Consider the following 15,473-nt stretch of genomic DNA (forward strand, 5'->3'; position numbering starts at 1 on the left):
GACCACCAGGCCATACCCCTGTATGTCATCTGAGCCGCCGCAACCTCATCCAAATAACAAAACAACGCCCCGCCTTGGTCCGGAAACCGACCCGCAAACACACTCACATAATTAACAAAAGGCCTAGAACCAATTGGTAAAGGTTTTTGGCAATTTTCTGTACCGTTTTTTACGCTCCTCTTCCTCCTTCTTGGCAACGTCTTTCTTCGAATCCTCAGGGATTTCAAAAGACTGCTAAAGCGGAAGAAGGGAAAATAATTCAATAAACTCCCACTTCTATATTTTTTCCTTCACATCCACCGTCAGATGCATACCCAAGGGGCCAATTGAGCATAGGCAAGACCTGGACATTGCCGTGTCCGCCACCCTCAATTCAGCCCCCCCAGCCGGCTTAGTGACTACACTCACCGGGGCATCCGCCACCCCGACACCAGAGCAGCTGAAGGAACACTAGTTTCCTTAGAGACCGCCATCGCCTTACTGCGCACCTTGACCCTTCCTAGAACTGTAGCGCGAGCCCCAGCCGCCGGGTCCCAGGCCCTCTCCACCGAAGTGCCAGCAGGCACCAGGTGACCCTCCAATTTCGATAGCAATTCCTTCAAACCGGCCACAACTTTACCGCCACAGACTCACTATCACACACCGTAAAACACCCATCAACAACTCCCCTCCCCCAAACACTCAGACCCCTTGTCCCACCTGCCAACGCATCTGCCAAATGCTGCCTCGAGAAGCTGTCAGGCGCTGACTGGAGCCCGCCCAAGCGTGGCTCCGTAGTCCTAGGTCCATTTTCTGGAGTTATGGCAGCTGTCCAAAGGCTAATCCGGCTGCCTTAGTTGATCCTGAAAAACAGCAGAACGTGAACACATATCCATGGGAAGGAAACCTCTACCTCCCCATCCCCCCCCTGTGCAGGCTGGTACCCCGAGCCGTAACACCACCCCTTCCTCTCTAAGGAGCCACATTGCCCCCCCCATCAGACCATGCAACTAAAGACACTGGCCATCTCCACGACCTGCTCCTAGGTGCACCAGCATAGTCTCCCATCCTACCTGGCCGTGTAACCCCACCCCTACTGCTCCTAGTGGCCTCCGTGGACAACCTGGCCCCACTCTGACCCCTGGCCAACCCTGAAACTCTGGCCGTACCCACCTGCCTCACCTGACTCACACCTACAGGATGAACCTCCTGCTGCATGCTGTCATCAGGCTCCAAATGAATGGACTCCGTCCAGGAGCCATGCAGGCCAGAGAAGTCCTCCTCAAGGCCGTCATACCCTTCTGTCACAGTGGACTGGTCCGGCTGAGCCACAGGCCGTTGTCCGGAAGAACTGTGAACTGAAAAAGAAAAACTACTGTGTGCGGTACACTCCCCACAACCCCCTACCACCCTCGAGGACCCAGACACCTCATGAAGAGACTGTGAAAAAACAGACCTGGCCGCAGGGAGAGGCCGACTAACCACTTCCCTAAAACGGATAACAGGCCGACCCTGAGCCTGGGGGGAAGGGTGACATATTCCTCCTCTGAGGAGTTCCCCCTCATCACCAGACCCATACTCCCTAGCCACCAACAGCCTCACAAGAACACCCCCACCTCCCTGAGACTGCTCCCCCCAAGAGGCCCAGTATTACTCATAACAGCACATGAGGCTCCCCCCACCTGCTCCCCCACTCACAGTTGCAGCAGGACCATCAGGCCATAAACCCTCCCCCTCACTCCCACTGTCCTCTACCACCCCACCATAATCCACTTGAGGCCCATCCGGGCCGTAACTAACTTGCTGCCCAGGAAGCTCCTCCCCCGAGGTCTCAGGCCCACACGGACCATGCACCACCTTACCTCCATCGTTAGGACCCTTGGTGGCACCCCCTGGACAGGCGATCCGGTCCCGCTCCCCGACGCTCACTACTTCCAAGGAGGACTCTGCAGCACGCCCCACTTGCCCCGCCAACATCATTGCAGCTTCCGGACATGCCGACCGCCTTCCCGCACTCGAACTTCTCCTCTTACCACCTCCCTGACGCCTCACTACAACAGGGCTGAGACGATCTGGGGGCCTGGAACGCCTCGAGGACTTCTGCCTCGCCACGGCCTGCTCAACGACCGGAACCTCAGGACGGATCTCCAGGAGTGATTGGATCCGGGACTCCAGCAAGGTAGGTCCCTTGCCAACATTCGCCTTTCTAAGCCTCTGCAACAGATCCTCAACGGAAGCCATGCTGAAGGCTGGCGGGAAAGCACGCAGCTAAAGATGTTTTCCCTAACCTGTTCACAAAAAACTGCTGTCTTTCCCGCCAGTCTTCCTCTAAATACCGCCTCCATTGCTCCACCGTGAGTGACCTTCCACACAATTATGGGCCTCCTCCTCCTAAGGTCAAAGCTCCCTCCATCTATGCTCTGCCCACCTCCGGGAGCCACTGTCTCTTTAAAATTAAAGCAAATGCTATGAGGGCTTCAGGGCTGCCAACAATCAGAGCTATGTAGAGAAGGCAACCTACCTAGAAGCTGATAAAAAGATAGATGGGAGCATAGTATATCTCCAAAAAAATCCCCAGACTTGGCTGAAACCACAAGTGGAATAGAAATTGTGAAGTAATAATAATAATAACAACAACAACTTATATAGTGCTTTTCTCCACGTTGGACTCAAAGTAAAGACTAATATGGCCGACAAGGAGTACATAGTATCCAACTTGACCTGTGTTTTGTCATCAAATTGAGCAGAAATATGGAACAAAGGACAAACGTTTTAGGCAGGCACAGAAGATTATTGCCTTTGTGTTTTCCCCAGATTTATTTAAAGGGACATGAAACCCCAAAATTTTCTTTCATGATTCAGATAGAGAATACAATCTTAAACAACTTTTTAATTTACTTCTATTATCTAATTTGTTTCATTCTCTTAGTATCATTTGTTGAAGGTGCAGGAATGCACTACCGGTTTCTAACTGAAGACATGGGTGAGCCAATGACAATCAGTAAATATATATATATATATATATATATATATATATATATATATATATATATATACACTGTGTGCAGAATTATTAGGCAAATGAGTATTTTGACCACATCATCCTCTTTATGCATGTTGTCTTACTCCAAGCTGTATAGGCTCGAAAGCCTACTACCAATTAAGCATATTAGGTGATGTGCATCTCTGTAATGAGAAGGGGTGTGGTCTAATGACATCAACACCCTATATCAGGTGTGCATAATTATTAGGCAACTTCCTTTCCTTTGGCAAAATGGGTCAAAAGAAGAACTTGACAGGCTCAGAAAAGTCAAAAATAGTGAGATATCTTGCAGAGGGATGCAGCACTCTTAAAATTGCAAAGCTTCTGAAGCGTGATCATCGAACAATCAAGCGTTTCATTCAAAATAGTCAACAGGGTCGCAAGAAGCGTGTGGAAAAACCAAGGCGCAAAATAACTGCCCATGAACTGAGAAAAGTCAAGCGTGCAGCTGCCAAGATGCCACTTGCCACCAGTTTGGCCATATTTCAGAGCTGCAACATCACTGGAGTGCCCAAAAGCATGAGGTGTGCAATACTCAGAGACATGGCCAAGGTAAGAAAGGCTGAAAGACGACCACCACTGAACAAGACACACAAGCTGAAACGTCAAGACTGGGGCAAGAAATATCTCAAGACTGATTTTTCTAAGGTTTTATGGACTGATGAAATGAGAGTGAGTCTTGATGGGCCAGATGGATGGGCCCATGGCTGGATTGGTAAAGGGCAGAGAGCTCCAGTCCGACTCAGACGCCAGCAAGGTGGAGGTGGAGTACTGGTTTGGGCTGGTATCATCAAAGATGAGCTTGTGGGGCCTTTTTGGGTTGAGGATGGAGTCAAGCTCAACTCCCAGTCCTACTGCCAGTTTCTGGAAGACACCTTCTTCAAGCAGTGGTACAGGAAGAAGTCTGCATCCTTCAAGAAAAACATGATTTTCATGCAGGACAATGCTCCATCACACGCGTCCAAGTACTCCACAGCGTGGCTGGCAAGAAAGGGTATAAAAGAAGAAAATCTAATGACATGGCCTCCTTGTTCACCTGATCTGAACCCCATTGAGAACCTGTGGTCCATCATCAAATGTGAGATTTACAAGGAGGGAAAACAGTACACCTCTCTGAACAGTGTCTGGGAGGCTGTGGTTGCTGCTGCACGCAATGTTGATGGTGAACAGATCAAAACACTGACAGAATCGATGGATGGCAGGCTTTTGAGTGTCCTTGCAAAGAAAGGTGGCTATATTGGTCACTGATTTGTTTTTGTTTTGTTTTTGAATGTCAGAAATGTATATTTGTGAATGTTGAGATGTTATATTGGTTTCACTGGTAAAAATAAATAATTGAAATGGGTATATATTTGTTTTTTGTTAAGTTGCCTAATAATTATGCACAGTAATAGTCACCTGCACACACAGATATCCCCCTAAAATAGCTATAACTAAAAACAAACTAAAAACTACTTCCAAAACTATTCAGCTTTGATATTAATGAGAACATGGTTGTTGTTCAATAATAAAATTAATCCTCAAAAATACAACTTGCCTAATAATTCTGCACTCCCTGCATATATATATATATATGCAGTGACCAATCAGCAGCTAGAACCTAGGTTCTTTGCTGCTCCTGAGCTTGCTAAGATAAACCTTTCAACAAAGGATAACAAGAGCAGGAAGCAAACTAAATAATAGAAGTAAATTAGAAAGTTGTTTAAAATTGTATTCTCTATCTGAATCATGAAAGAAAAATGTTGGGTTGCATGTCCCTTTAAGTGTTGTGTGGAACACATATTCTCAAATTGTAGAATCTTCCCCTTCTATGTTAGGAGCAATCTGCTATAGCCACATTACAAAACAAGTTCATTTATAGACAACCATATGTAGTGGAGAGTAGGATGAAAACGAATTCAGTTGAAAATATGACTATCCCCTTAGCCCCCACTCTTGAACTCACCATGTATATTTCATTATGCCCCTTAGCTGCCAATAACATACAAATCAAAATTAGGACCTATTTGGCTGCCAAGAATACTTCCTTGACTGACCCCCACTTCTTTCTTCTTTATATTTGTAATGAATTGAAGAATAAAGAGGTCTTTTACATTTAACTAAGATACAGGGACATTTAAGTGTCCACTATGTTTGCAAAGATTTAACTGAACAGCTTGCTAAAATGCTGGACTGTCCAGTTAAATACTGGCCCTAATGTATATGAAAAAGCAGCAGTTAAACATATTATTATGTGATAAAGGGTACAGTAAAATCTTTATCTTTATCATGAAAGTTTGATTTTGACTTCCATATCTAACTTCTCGCATAACTCATCCTATTGCACCATATATAACAGTTCCCTATACTTATGTATGCCTCAAATAAACTGCATAACTCCTTTTGTAACTTTTTTTTTTTTTTACAACTTCTTCCATTATATATTCTTCAACTGTAACAGTTCCATGCATTCTTCAATAAACTAATCGCTCAGGCAATGTAAAGGTTAATATGAAGCAGATTCCCACCATGTAGGATTAATGCGCGCCACTAGAGGGTGCCTGGGGTTTATTTTTTTCCTTTTCGTGCTGCTGTTTCCTCCCTTCCCCCTGCTAATAAAACATTCCGTTGATACTAAATTTCTGCAGTCCAGTCCCCTATATTTGTATTATCATTTTGATTTTTTTTTTTTCTACTGACGTTTAAATCAGACTCTTTGTACATTTTGACACTGCTCTTCATCCGAGAATGAGGCTGAATTAGACCATAGGCCATTGTGGATCCCCGGACTGTCGTAGAAAGCAGATCTGTGATAGGTGGAGGCATGGCAGAGACTCTGACATACGAGGAGGAGCAGGTAACAGTCAATGTGTCTTTTTTTGTAGATAATGTTAATGCATCTTTAATGCAGTGTTTACACGTGTAAATGCACACATTACAAAATAAATAAATAAATAAACCAACAACAAAAAAACAAATAGATACAAGTAAAGAAATGTGAAAAGCGGGTACTTAAAGCGCTGCATTATATCCAGCTTGTGTGTTGAAATGTGCACTAAGGAATTAGTGAGCCAGAGTCATGAGAGAGTGCATCTCATTAACCTATTGACACAACAGCCATACTGTTATTAGCATTGTGTGAGCAACTGAGAGAGTGCATTCCAGTAGAACTGTTGTTATGACAATTTTCTTTATAACTTTACCTTATTGTTTGTAATATAGTAGATAAGAAGGATGTAATGACATCACACTCTGTGCATATAAACAACAAAGTGGCAAAAAAATGCTTTTATGTAAGAACTAAAAAAAAATTGAGAGGTGCCAACAGTTTTTAATGGGATGTATGGATTTGCTTCCCAGACCTTTTCCTTCCTGGTGTGTTATTTCATGATGAGGTGTGATCATCTGGAAATCCTCCAGTCCTTGTACTATTGGTCATATTTCATCTTTTTAACAGAAAAGTGCAAACTAATAATGCAGAGTTGAATAATGGAATTATATGAAGGTTACATTTTTTTAATTTTCCCTACTTTTTGTCCTGTTTTTCCTGCTTTCATTATATCTCATAACTTTTATGCTCATTACCCACCCTATTTCTTACCTACTTATCCATGATCTCAGTGCCACTTCCAGCCCTTTATGTGCTTCCCATAAATGCACTTGCACTGGTCCAAACATATGTAGCAGGCTGTATACACTGTCCTGTAAATTAGTGTTGTTAACCTTTTCAGTAGGAGGCTTCTAACTGGTATACTATGTTTTCCTATGTACCAGGTAACCGCAGCATGTACAAAATGATTCATTTAAAAACATCCATATAATTAATGAACATGTGGTAACTCTTACATATATTGATCTTGACACATTTGCTTTGGGTGTATGAGCAAGGGTATATAGATAGATAGATATATATATATATATATATAGATAGATATATAGATAGAGAGATATATATATATATATATATATATATATATATATATTTATTTTAGTTTCTACAATTCCAATTTAAAGATACAGATAGAAGTTTTACAATACTGTATTTAGATAGTGACTTCTCTATTTTTGTGCTGTAAATATTTTTGTGAGTAGTAAATAAAATAATTGTAATAGTGTGACCAAAATAGAATTAGTAATACCACCTCTTGTTACATATAGATATTTTTGTGGCATACTTCAATTTTAATGTTCACGTATGATATATTTTAGTGGCACATTTCATCATGAAATACATTATATGTAATATTTCACTGACACTGTATTTATAAGTTATACCACCCCTAGTATAATTATCTCTCTGGGATATCATATTTACCTTTTTTTTTTTTTTTTAATCTACACCAAATCTAATCTTTTTTTAAATACTAGAGGGTTAGTCCTGGAGCACCCTGTTTACAGCCCAAGTAGCCATCCCATTTTTATAAAAACAAATACAAATCTAGAATTCAAAAAAACCAAAATTTTTAATATTTCCATAAAAATAAAATTTATTAAAAATTACTATATTTCCCCTGCCTGAAAGTCACAAGTGTTTCCTGTGTTTTTTTGTTTGTTTTAAATGCAAATAATAGTTTTTATATTTATTTAAAACAACAACTATTACCTTTCTGATTACAGTACTGTTCTATCATTCTGATGGTACTATGCATACAAGAGTGCTAAATCTGATATAAAACTACCTTTAGGTTGCATCTATAAGCTGTATAATGACATACAATGTTGTTTACACTTGTTCCATCCCCTCTCCAAACTGTCACATTTTACAGATACAAATATTCCAAAATCCAAACTATTGCAAAATCCAAACCTTTTCCGGTCCCAAGCAGTTTGGATAATGGGTTTACTACCTCTATACATATACTACTTTTCTTTCATGTAATTAGCAAGAGTCCATGAGCTAGTGACGTATAGGATATACATTCCTACCAGGAGGGGCAAAGTTTCCCAAACCTTAAAATGCCTATAAATACACCCCTCACCACACCCACAATTCAGTTTTACAAACTTTGCCTCCCGTGGAGGTGGTGAAGTAAGTTTGTGCTAGATTCTACGTTGATATGCGCTTCACAGCAGGCTGGAGCCCGGTTTTCCTCTCAGAGTGCAGTGAATGTCAGAGGGATGTGAAGAGAGTATTGCCTATTTGAATTCAATGGTCTCCTTCTACGGGATCTATTTCATAGGTTCTCTGTTATCGGTCGTAGAGATTCATCTCTTACCTCCCTTTTCAAATTGACGATATACTCTTATATACCATTACCTCTACTGATGCTCGTTTCAGTACTGGTTTGGCTATCTGCTATATGTAGATGAGTGTCTTGGGGTAAGTAAGTCTTATTTTTTGTGACACTCTAAGCTATGGTTGGGCACTTTATACGTAAAGTTCTAAATGTATGTCTTTAAACTTATATTTGCCATGATTCAGGATAATCAGTATTCCTTCTTTCAGACTGTCAGTTTCATTATTTGGGAAAATGCATATGAATAAAATATTTTTTCTTACCTTAAAGAAATTTTCTAATTGACTTTTTTCCTTGCGGGCTGTTAGGCTCGCGTGGGCAGAAAATGCTTCAATTTATTGCGTCATTCTTGGCGCAAACTTATTTTGGCGCAAAATTTTGTCATTTCCGGCGCCATAATTGACGCCGGAAGTTTACACGTGGTTGCGTCATTTTTGACGCATGTGTGTTACAGACGTTTTTTTTGCGCCAAAAAGTGTGGGCGTCATACTTGGCGCCAAAAAATGTGGGCGTCATACTTGGCGCCAAAAAATGGGGGCGTCATACTTGGCGCCAAAAAATGTGGGCGCCATACTTGGCGCCACTTTTTTTCACGTTATTTAAGTCTCACTTTTTTGTTGCTTCTGGTTGCTAGAGGCTTGTTTGTTTTGCATTTTTCCCCATTCCTGAAACTGTCATTTAAGGAATTTGATAATTTTATATGTTTTTTTTTTCTATTACATATTGCAAGATTTTCCATAAATTATTCCTGGTTCAGAACATACTGAGGAATTCCTGTTGACTAAGAAGTACTACCAAAGCTAAGTTCATTTATTTTAAATGTTATGAATCTTTATCTTTAGCTATGGTTTGTAATAAGTTATCATGATAAACTTTTACATGCAGAATCCATTAGTATTTATACTTTATGTATTGCTTTTCTTTTTACATCTTATGTACAAGATATACTTAGAAAATTTATAAGAATATTTTTCTGATTCTAGGTTAAGGCTTTGTCTGACTGCGCCTTCTATTAAAAAAATTTTAGGTCTTTTTCAAACTTCTTTTTGATGAAGTTTCAAATGACCAACAACATACTGAATTATCCTTCTCTGATGATGTTTTTTCTCTTTCAGAACTTTTCTTCATCAGATATTGACACTAACAAATCTACTTTTTTTATTTTTTATTAGAGTACATTTGTTTTTTGTTGAAAAGGTGTTGATTATTTTGGATATTGAGGAAACTAGTTCTTTTTCAAAACTAGCTAACATTTTATTTCTGCTTATTTTATCTTCTGTGTCTTCAGAGGTTTTTTCCATTCCTTCATACTAGGGAATGGAATAGGCTGACAATTTTCTTCAAAGGTTTTAAATTATATTCTTTACCGGCAGTTAAATTCAATTTTGAGGGTTCTCCAATTTAATGGGGCTATCTCTACTCCTGCTAAATTATGCTATTGTTTCTATAGCAAAATAGTATTTATTTTCTTTTTAAATGGTTGTATCCTATTTAAGGAAATTTTTTTATTTTCAGGTACTTTTCTTGGACCTGTAATTTATTTGGATGATGTTGCTTTTGCTCCATTTTTTTCTGTTTACTTTAAAGATCAAGTATCAGATTATGTATTATTTAGCATTGTTAAGGGACAAAGTCTACTGCTCATTTGAGGTTCAGACTGGGTGCTGTTGCATTTGTCTTGTTGTCTTGCATTTTTGTTTATGCAAGTCCGGTGTGTTCTGGTCCCTTAACTGGATTAACATGCTAATAATTTTATTTGTTTCTTCATTTTTATTGAATATTTTCACAAATGAGGTTTAATCTATGTCTTTAGCTGTTTTTAGCTAGAAGAAATTTTGTGATTTCTAAAAAATCTTTATTTCTTTTTTTCCAAGATAATCAATTATTTGATTCATATTGGATTCAATTCTTAACTGTTACTCTGGGCTTCAAGTTCTTAGACTAAAACTTTAAGCTTATTTTAGTTTGGTTGTTCTTACTAAAGAACAAAATTCTAAATTCTTACCCAAGTAACATGTTTTTATTTAGAAGTTTTTTTTGGTTCTATTCGGTCCAAAATTCTTAGATTTTGGGTACAAAATAAAATTTGAAGTAAAACCGTCTGTGAGAAGTCTTTTTCTCTCTATTATATTCCAGCTATTCCAGTAAGGCTAACACTTTCCTTAATGTGTTTCAGTCCCATATATTTTGGGTAATGTTGAAGTGCGGTTGATCACCTGTTGAGGATCAAGCGCTGCTCAGATCTGTAATCTTCTGGGGTATTTATTCCAGTTCCATTTTTAGGATCTGGGTTTTGGGGTTTTATTCAAACTATTCATTGTTCCAAAGATAGAAAATCTTTTTATTATATAAATGTACCATCTTTTAGATTGGTATTTATATGGTCTATTCTGACTTTTTTTGGTCAGTGATAGCATTATTTGTTTTCATTAGATACAATAGATGCATATCTTCATTTCTGTTTTCATTCAGATTATTTTTATTTTCTGAGACTACGGAATCTCATATGATTCAATTTTGTTTTTTCAAGACATGGTTAGAGGATCTTTTTATCAAAAGCTCTTGATTCCTCACACAAGGGTCACCTTTTTTAGGTTTCCAGATAGATTGTGTCACTGTCTTTGTCTCTAACAGATAAGTGATTTTTTTCTTATTGGGTTCCGTCTGTCGGTACCTTCAGTCTCTACTATTTCCTTCAGTTGCTATATATGCATGGAAATTTAGGTCTTATGGCTGCAGCATTGGATTCATTTTCCTTTGCTCATTTTCATAGAAAACCTTTCCAGTTTTTTATGCTGCATAATGGTGCAGGGATTCTAGGATTTCACTTTTTAAATCTTCGAATTCTATGTTTATCTATCTTTGATTCGGTGGTTAAGATCACCATCATTTAGTTCTACAGGTCTCTTCGATTCTTTCAACCTGGACCATGATCTCTATAGATGCGAGTCTTTTAGGTTGGGAGGCGGTCTGAGGTTCTCTGTCAGCACAAGGGGTTTGGAAATCTCAGGAGGCGAGATTACCATTTGATATTTTGGAACTCCGTGCATTCCCAGAGTTCTTCAGTTGGTTTCTTTTGAAGAAGAGATGTTTATTGTTTTTTTTTTCTTCAGACATTATCACATCTGTGGTGTATGTCAATCATCAGGGTGTGACTATCAGTCTTTAGACTGTGACAAAGTATCTCGGATATTTGCTTGGGCTAAATCCAGCTCCTATCTAAATTCTGGGGTCCTTTTCCCAGGTATAGACGTTTGGGAAGCGGATTATCTCTGTTAATCAAGCTTTACATCCGGGAGAATGGTCTTTACCCATACATGTTTTTCAATTTTTCAGATGTGAGGGCTTCCAGAAATAGATCTGTTGGCCTCTCGTCTTAACAAGGAATTTCCCAGGGGCCTATTTCAGGTCCGGGGATCCTCAGGCGGAAGTAGCGTATGCATTGACACTTCCTTGGAATTATCATTCTGTCTATATCTTCCGCCTCTAGTTCTTCAAAAATTCTAATGGAGCGTTCGTTTGTACTGCTGGTGGTTCCAGCATGGCCTCACAGGTTTTGGTATGCGGATCTCATTCGGATGGCCAGTTGCCAACCTTGGAAATTTCCGTTAAGACCAGACCTTTTATCTCAAGGCCCATTTTTCCATCAGGATCTCAAATCATTTAATTTGAAGATATGGAGATTGAACGTTTGATTCTTAGTCATAGAGGTTTCTCTGACTCAGTGATTAATACTATGTTACAGGTTTGTAAATCTGTCTCTAGAAAGATTTATTATCGAGTTTGGAAGACTTTCATTTCTTGGTGTTCTTCTCATAAATTCTTTTGGCATTCTTTTAGAATTCCTAGAATTTTACAATTTTTCAGGTTGGTTTTGTCTGCAAGTTATTTGAAAGGACAAATTTCTACTCTTTCTGTTCTTTTTCACAGAAAGATTGCTATTCATTCTGATATTCATTGTTTTGTACAGGCTTTGGTTTGTATCAAGCCTGTCATTAAGTCAATATCTCCTCCTTGGAGTCTCAATTTGGTACTGAGGGCTTTACAGGCTCCTCCGTTTGAACCTTTGCATTCTCTGGACATTAAAATTACTTTCTTGGAAAGTATTGTTCCTTTTGGTTATCTCTTCTGCTAGAAGAGTTTCTGAGTTTTCTGCTCTTTCTTGTGGATCTCCTTTTCTGATTTTTCATCAGGGTAAGGCAGTGTTCCTTCCTGTTATTCATTATTTTGTTCAGGCTTTGGTTCTTATCAAACCTGTCATTAAGCCAATTTCTCCTCCTTGGAGTTTTAATTTGGTTCTAAAGGCTTTACAGGCTCTTCTATTTGAGCATATGTTTTCTCTAGACACTATTTACTTTCATGGAAAGTATTGTTCTTTTTAGACATCTCTTCAGCTAGAACAATTTTTAATTATCTGTTCTTTCTTGTGAGTTTCCTTTTTCTGATTTTTTTCATCAGGATAAGGTGGTTTTTGCTATCCTCATTTCAATTTTTACCTAAAGTTGTGATTTCTATCAACATTAGGGAGGAATTATTGTCTTTTACTAAGACTTCTTTGGTAAGATTCTTACATTCTTTGGATATGGTAAGAGTTTTGAAATCTTATGTTGAAGCTATTCAGATTTCAGATAGTCTTCTAGTCTATTTGTTATCTTTTCTGGTTTTAGGAAGGTCAAAAAGCTTCTGCCATTTATTTGGCATCTTGCTTAAACTTTTGATTCATCATGCTTATTTGGAGTCGGGTGGATTCCCGTCTCGGAGGATTACGGCTCATTCTACTAGGTAAGTTTCTACTTCCTGGGCTTTTTAAGAATGAAGCTTCTGTTGATCAGATTTGCAAAGCAATGACTTGGTCTTCTTTGCATACTTTTACTATGTTCTACCATTTTGATGTTTTCTCTTCTTTAGAAGCAGTTTTGGTAGAATAGTACTTCAGGCAGCTGTTTCAGTTTGATTCTTCTGCTTATATTTTCAGTTTTTTTCATTATAAAAATTGAAACTTTTTTGATTTGGGTAGTGGATTAATTTTTCAGCGGAATTGGCTGTCTTTATTTTATCCCTCCCTCTCTAGTGACTCTTGTGTGGAAGTTCCACATCTTGGGTATTTATTATCCCATACGTCACTAGCTCATGGACTCTTGCTAATTACATGAAAGAAAACATAATTTATGTAAGAACTTACCTGATAAATTAATTTCTTTCATATTAGCAAGAGTCCATGAGGCCCACCCTTTTTGTGGTGGTTATGATTTTTTTGTATAAAGCACAATTATTCCAATCCCTTTTTTGATGCTTTCGCTCCTTTTTTATCACCCCACTTCTTGGCTATTCGTTAAACTGAATTGTGGGTGTGGTGAGGGGTGTATTTATAGGCATTTTAAGGTTTGGGAAACTTTGCCCCTCCTGGTAGGAATGTATATCCCATACGTCACTAGCTCATGGACTCTTGCTAATATGAAAGAAATGAATTTATCAGGTAAGTTCTTACATAAATTATGTTTTTATATACTTTTGTATCGGGCTCTGATTTCCTTTTTTTTTTATTTTTTTATTGTAAATACAGAAAATACAGATGCAATGGATGTTCAAACAGAAAACAAGCCTTGCAAGGCTGTCATATATCCCATAATATATTACAGATGAGAGGGATGATTAATCAAAACAAACTTATACATAAAATTCAAAAACACTTAATTCCTTCCCTACTTGTTCCCAACGACTTGCATTCGCAATCCTCTCTGAATTAATGCTGATACAACCTAAATAGATCCTCCGTCTGCTTACATTCTTATAACCCAACAAACAAATAACATAAAATACATTTGACAAAATAAAAACCTAAAATAAAAGGGAAAAAGTTGAATAATCTGTGCCCCTCCAACTCCCTACACATTCAGGCCCCCGTCCTCCCAGTTCAGGCTCTGATTTCATTATGCAGTTTGGAGGACTATGTGAACACCACATGCCAAAAAACTATGGGGTCCATCACAACCTGCCGGTCAATTTTTTTAAAACATTTTTTTTTCTTCGTTTCAACGTGATCATAGTAGCAGATTTTTTATTGTTTCTCTTAGCTGCAAGCACATTTTCAGCTCACCATAACATTTTAAATTATTTTTAACATGGTGGCAAAGTTTTCTCACTGTTCACAATTCAATTGCTTGATACTTTTCCACAGAGTTTCAAGAACATTTTACACTTACTGAATTTGATGCATAAAGTCACTTGATAAAGTCCCAAACTGGCCTTTTTGACATCTTTGCAGGTATTCCAAGACATTTTAGAATAAAATGAAATGGCCACAGACACCCTTTTTGGAATATGTATTGAGTATATGATATCTTTAGGAAAAGTGAGATCCGGATGCCAACATCTAGAAATGGAGTCTAGCAATCACTTTCTGTAAATGTTTGATTCTAAATCACTTTTGTATTGTCATAATGGTCATTTGGCTCTTTTCAGATAGTGATAGTGCAATACTCTAAGATGTAGATTAACACAGATCTTAGTGTGTTTCACTTTCACAAGAAATCCGACTTCAAAGTGAGCCGAATGCCTGGTATTGGTTTTGAAGGAAATTCATTGCACTCCTGGGAGCTAGCTGAATAGATTAAGTGAACCAATGGTAAAAGGCATATGTGCAGCCACCAATAACCAGTTAGCTCCCAGGAGTGCATTGCTGCTTCTGAGACTAGGTATGCCTTTCAACAAAGGATACCAAGATAATGAAGCAAATCTGATCGTGAAGTAAATTGGAAAGTTGTTAAATTGCATGCTCTGTCTCAATCATGTCACTTTAAGTTGGTTCAGACCCTTAGGGCTTGATAATCTAAGCTCTCTGCTAACATGAGATGATATAAAATGATCCTCCAGCAATGCAAGATCCCTAGTGAAATTCTTAAAAGGCAGATTTTGCTTTACTTCTTGAAGGCGCATTTCCTGTATTTCTGTATGTGAAGGAGAGACGAGCCCAGTGCAAAATAGCAATGCATGACATAATAGTTCGGCTGCATTTACACATTGTGCTTTGTGTTTTATATTACTTTACAATTCAAATTAAATTTATTACATTTAAAGGGATACTGAACCCAAATTTTTTCTTTCATGATTCAGATAGAGCATGCATTTTTAAAGGGACAGGAAAGTCAAAATTAAACTTGCATGATTCAAATAAAGCATGTTATTTTAATGCACTTTTAAATTCACTTCTATTTTCAAATGTGCTTTGTTTTCTT

The 15,473-nt window shown here is 38.5% G+C and overlaps 1 protein-coding gene across 1 annotated transcript in view; it reads left to right on the plus strand.

The window, feature by feature from the left end:
* Positions 1-5,596: 5,596 nt before the first annotated feature.
* PTPN9 (protein tyrosine phosphatase non-receptor type 9) overlaps positions 5,597-15,473 on the plus strand; it is a 190,140-nt gene continuing 180,263 nt past the window's right edge. Inside the window, exon 1 of the mRNA XM_053717345.1 lies at positions 5,597-5,858. Coding sequence (XP_053573320.1) covers positions 5,826-5,858 — 33 coding nt within the window. The 5' untranslated portion in view covers positions 5,597-5,825. The remainder of the gene's footprint in view (positions 5,859-15,473) is intronic.

Source organism: Bombina bombina, chromosome 6 (assembly GCF_027579735.1).
Source record: "Bombina bombina isolate aBomBom1 chromosome 6, aBomBom1.pri, whole genome shotgun sequence".
NCBI lineage: Eukaryota > Metazoa > Chordata > Amphibia > Anura > Bombinatoridae > Bombina > Bombina bombina.